We start from the raw sequence: 5,162 nt of genomic DNA on the forward strand, positions 1-5,162 counted from the left end.
ACACACACACACACACACACACACACACACACACACACACGTGGAGATGGAGAGAGGGCCAAATTCACAAAGAATGGATTGTGGCTGCTGATCGCACCATGAGGTATCACTAGCGACCGCTATCTGCCACGTCTCAAGGTCTGATTCACAAAAGATAGTGAGGTAATAATATTACAGTGCAAACACGACCATAAAGATTTGCAGCCGAGTATGTTAAATGTTCATCTGCATTTTCTGTAGTGTTCAGCAATATTTGTTCTTTAAAAGGTCCAGTGTGTAATATTTAGGAGGCTCTACTAGTAGAAATGCAATCTAATACAGAGCTGTTTTCAGTGGTGGATAAAGACCTTACATAATGAACCGTTATCTAACTGTTTTTATTACATTAGAATAAGCCATTTCTATCTACATACACCGCGTGTCCCGTTACATGGACATCGGCATGTTGCGCCGCCATGTTTCTACAGTAGCCCAAACGGACAAACTGCTCTGCAGAGCACATTTCATCACTACGTTGAATAAGTACAAAGAAGAAGAAGAAGTAGCAGTAGTCTGGTTTGTCAGAAGTAAGGTGAGTGAAAATTGGAAAAATGGAGGACCACAGGTATTATTTAGCATAAGAGCCGACAAATCATGACGGCCACCGTTGCTTCTCCTGTGCAACTGCAAGAGATGGGTGAGCGATGAATGAGCCGTTAGTTGCAATTCACATCCCTCACCACTAAAATCTACACACTGAACCTTTGAGTGTATTCAACTAGCATATCACACAACATGGTTAAGCAAAATTTGAGTCAAGCAATGTTAGCTAAAAGCTTTCCACTCATATCTTAAAATTATTAATTTGAAAGAGAACATATTCTAATTATATATATTCTAATTATTTATAAACTCCACCTGCTCTTTCATTCATTTCTATCTGCAGACTCTCGTTTTCCTGACCAGTGCTTTGAGAATAACAGTTACCTTTTTGTCTAAATTGTGCAGGTTTAGTGGCCGCAAAAGCTGTGCATCCTTTTGTGAATTTGCCCTAGAGGTTATAAGAAAGTGTGTCTAACCTCTGTCAGTGCTGTGTGCTGGGGACAGACTCAGGCAGCAGTATAGGTAGCTGAGGGCAGGAAGCAGGCTCCCTGTGTTAGTAGGCTTCAATCTCCCTGCTATATTGCTCACTGGCGCACACACACACACACACAAAAGTTTGATGGCTCAGTTATCTAATATTTTATCTGCAGTGCTCTCAAAAAGCATTCAAGAAACATTTCATTGGAGAAAGACACCGAGACATGTTGTGACAGCCAGATAAAATGTAACACAATGAGCTTCGCCATTTACTGCCTGTCACATCACGTCTCCCGCAGGTCGGTAAAAACTGAATTAATCTGCCAGTGAAAATGTCAAAGATGAGGGGCTGGAAAATCTAACTACCAACACAGAATGAGGTTCCACTAATGCAGTAAAAAGACCAAAACTAAGAGTTAAGTTACAGAGACATAAAGTGTGTTGACATCAAGGCAAATAGGTTATATGAGTTATAATTTGCCAGACGTGTCTAGTAAATTTCTAAACAGCACTCGTCTGAGTAGGTTTGTGTCTATAATTTTGCATGTAAGTGCCTGTTTGAGTGAGGGTTTAAGAAGTCTGTATGCATGTTTGTAAAGAACTGTGCCTGTATTGTTACAAGATTTCCGAGTGTCTGTGTGTGAGAGCCGACGTTTGTGTGTAAACAAACAATTTTAACAATGTATGTTTGTGTATGCTAATAGATGAGTGCTGTGGAGAGGGGAGTTACGCTCAGTATGACCTGCCCGCAGCACCTTTTCACCTCACCGTGGTAGAGCAGTTTGAAGTGCACTCCGTCCATCTTACTGTAGTAAGAAGATGAAGGCGGGTCACTGGCCTGCATCATACAAAGCAGCTTCAGCACCAAAGGGAGCGAGTTCACTGCTAAACAAAGAGAGAAAGAAAGATTATACAGCTGTACGCAAAAGTAAAACAAAGAGGGGAGAGATAGATAAGAGTGAAATGAGACACATCGTGTGTGTGTGTGTGTGTGTGTGTGTGTGTGTGTGAGTGTGTGTGTGAGAGAGAGAAAGATGAGTGGTGGGAGTGGTGCCGGTAAGAGACTACCTGACAAGCCCAAATTAGCATTTCAGCTCGCCTCATTAGTTAGTCTGAAACCTGATGTTACAGGGTAGTGTTCAGCAAAGCCAAAAAAGAGGAAGGAATTTCTCAAACAAGCGAGAGTATACTGCGTGGGCTTTCAGGCAAAGGGTGGCTAGACCACACTGTTATCTCAAGACAAAAGGAGACTTTAAATAACAATAATCTGGGTCTGAATCCAGAAAGAGTTGGTGGTGAAAGAAACAGACGAGAGAAAGGAGAGAGGGAGATGAGGTAAAAGGAGATAAAAAGCAGGGGTACTCTAAAAGGAAAGAACTTGGAGGAAGCCAGAGCATCCTTTTATTTATTTTTTTTTACCCCTGTAGTGCATAACATTAAAATGTCTCCCCTTAGATTGGAGCCGCATTAGAGGCTAATATAAAGTATATATTAATGCAAATTACAGTGGGCTGAACTGGAATATGTGCACTGATAACGGTCTGTAATCCCCACAGGGCCTGGGATGAGCAGAAAGTGGGCAGACGCTAACCACAGCAACAGTTTGTGAATCCCCAGCCGGCACACTGGTGTTGTGCCCTTCAGCTGTGCTCATTAACCTGGTCAAGTATACAGACATAATACAAACAACACCTGGCAGACACCTCTACCAAAAGCGCATTACAGCACCGGACATGCACAGGATGTCTGGCAACTGAAGCCCCAAACCTGAAAGTGTTTGTGTCCTACCTTATTTGGACAAGACAACATTTGATTTTACAATAATCAAACCAACACAGAACATCAAAAACATTAACAATGAAAAATACAAAAATCCATCCATATCAGCCAGTGTTTCCCACAGGATTCTGTGAGACTATGCTGGGTGGACATTGACCCTGTAGGGAAAAAATAGTGCATTTTAAAGTTAAGTGCATTAATTTGGTGCACTTGAAAAACAAAATAAAGAGGCTAGATCTATGAAGATCTTTGCACTCTTGTTAACAATTATGTGGCCTAGTAAACAATTTGATCATAAACACACTGCAAAGATATAAATGGTGATGAAACAGCAAAAAAGTCAACCAATTTATTTAATGTTTTCCAGCAACCATAAAGTAATTTCCCTAACATTTTGTTTTACTTTTAATGGACACATGTAACATGTTTAATACTTCCTGTGAATATAATCCAATTAATCTTATTTCCATACTGTATACGTTGTGTTAACATCTTATTTTGAAAACTGGACTTCACATGTGTGTATCACATGTGTATCCTCCATCCTCGTGCTAAATTCACCAAGTCCGACGCAATTTCATAAATTAAATTGTATGGTGTGCTCGTATTGCATACAATTAAGACTTAATAGTGTCTATTCAAGTAAGATTCTCATGGTGTAACACTAAAGTGAGAAAATTACAAAATAAAGTCACTAACCCTGCCTGTCAGCTCGCTCTGCTCCTTTTAACTGCATTTACCATAAAGGCTCCTGTGCACTCCAAATTTAGAGGCTAGCTTGATGGTGTTCTCACAAAGGTGTGACAGTGGAAACACTCAACGCTGTTCAAATTTTAGTTACCGTTACCGTAATTACCTCAAAAGAAAAGTGGTTGTCTTGAGTCGAATGCCAAAGTGTGTGAGCATGCGTGAGTATACAGCAGCAGAGAGCAGCGGTGGAAACACAATGTTAGAAGTCTTCATTTTGAAACTATGGCGGAACAAATTAGACTGTGGCGGGCCGCCATAGTCTCGTTAATTCATGTCATGTTTCAATCACATCCCCTTCTAGTTGTTTTTCATTAGCAGAAGACAACATTCATTACATTTCAGTGTACATGTATTGTGATGACATGATCATACAGTTATACTGTACATACATTATTTATTTTACTAAATAAAACAATAGTAGATAATTAATAAAACTTTTTTCTAATTGATGATTCAGAGAAAACTGTGAAAAATTGTTATCTTCTTTTACAAGAGTTTTCTCTGATTCGACAGATTCTATAGCAGACCGTCAACAGGAAGCAGAACTGTTCTGTATCTATATATAAATAATCACAAACATAAAGTGTACATTACCAAGAAAACACATCAGGTTGCATTGGAAGTCAACATTTGGTTCAACCTACCAGTGTCCTCAAAAAGTTACACTTGCTTGGTTTATTCTATCTGAATACTAAAATTTAGGACTAATACTATTGAAACAATGCTGACAGTTTTCCTCTCTCTAATAAATTATATATATATATATATATATATATAAAATACAAGACCTGTGTATGATGGCAATTTTATGCAGACTGATAATGTCTGTTGAAACAAAAATCAATACTCTACAGTTCATTCAGGAGAGTCTACATAAACAAGCATCTCCCTTCCTACCGCCTGTACTGACAAAGAATGTTGGAAGGATTCGTTTTAACAGAGGATTAATGGTTTTTCCCTTCCAACATTAATCAGACGCGACAGCGTTCGGGGAAAAGTTTTGCCATTTCAATTTAATTTAAAAACAACCAAGTTTTGGGAGACTTTGTGATTACACTTGCAGGGCAGCCAAAAGAAATATCACCATCATATGCCACATTTACTACATCTAAACCGACGATGAAACTATTACATAGTAGTATTTCAGGATGTGTCTAGCGTTCTTTCTAGGTGGCCATTGTACTGTCTTTTAACTTAAGTATGAGTTTAAACCAACATGACCTTTCACGTGTTTGCTCAGTGAAATGTGTCTTAGAGAAAGACTTTGGACAGTTACATTTATACAATCTTTTTTATTTCATATTTGACAGAGAGACACAAACAAACCACACAGAACATTTTATAGTGACCAAGTTCAACTGTATATGTGCAGAAGTCTCTTAATGTGGCCATAATCAGCCTGCCTTTAATTCTGTCTATACAGTGCAGTGCTATTTGAACAGCTGTTAGACCCCATCAGAAAGAAAAAGCTGCCAGGGAGAACAGCCCAACACACATAAATCGACAAAGGTATTTTTTTCAAATGGTCCAATATGTGAGAATAATTAAACTAAGTGCTTTCCATTATGTTGCAG

General features: G+C 38.9%; 1 protein-coding gene across 1 annotated transcript in view; it reads right to left on the minus strand.

Annotated features, from left to right (window-relative positions):
• The window catches only part of LOC123959643 (meiosis inhibitor protein 1), a 70,933-nt gene that overhangs the window by 19,114 nt on the left and 46,657 nt on the right, over nucleotides 1-5,162 (minus strand). The window contains exons 24-25 of the mRNA XM_046033816.1: nucleotides 1,828-1,944; nucleotides 1,059-1,169 (exon numbers count right to left, since the gene is read on the minus strand). Of these exons, the coding sequence (XP_045889772.1) occupies nucleotides 1,059-1,169; nucleotides 1,828-1,944 (228 nt within the window). The remainder of the gene's footprint in view (nucleotides 1-1,058; nucleotides 1,170-1,827; nucleotides 1,945-5,162) is intronic.

The sequence above is a fragment of the Micropterus dolomieu genome, linkage group LG02 (assembly GCF_021292245.1).
Source record: "Micropterus dolomieu isolate WLL.071019.BEF.003 ecotype Adirondacks linkage group LG02, ASM2129224v1, whole genome shotgun sequence".
NCBI lineage: Eukaryota > Metazoa > Chordata > Actinopteri > Centrarchiformes > Centrarchidae > Micropterus > Micropterus dolomieu.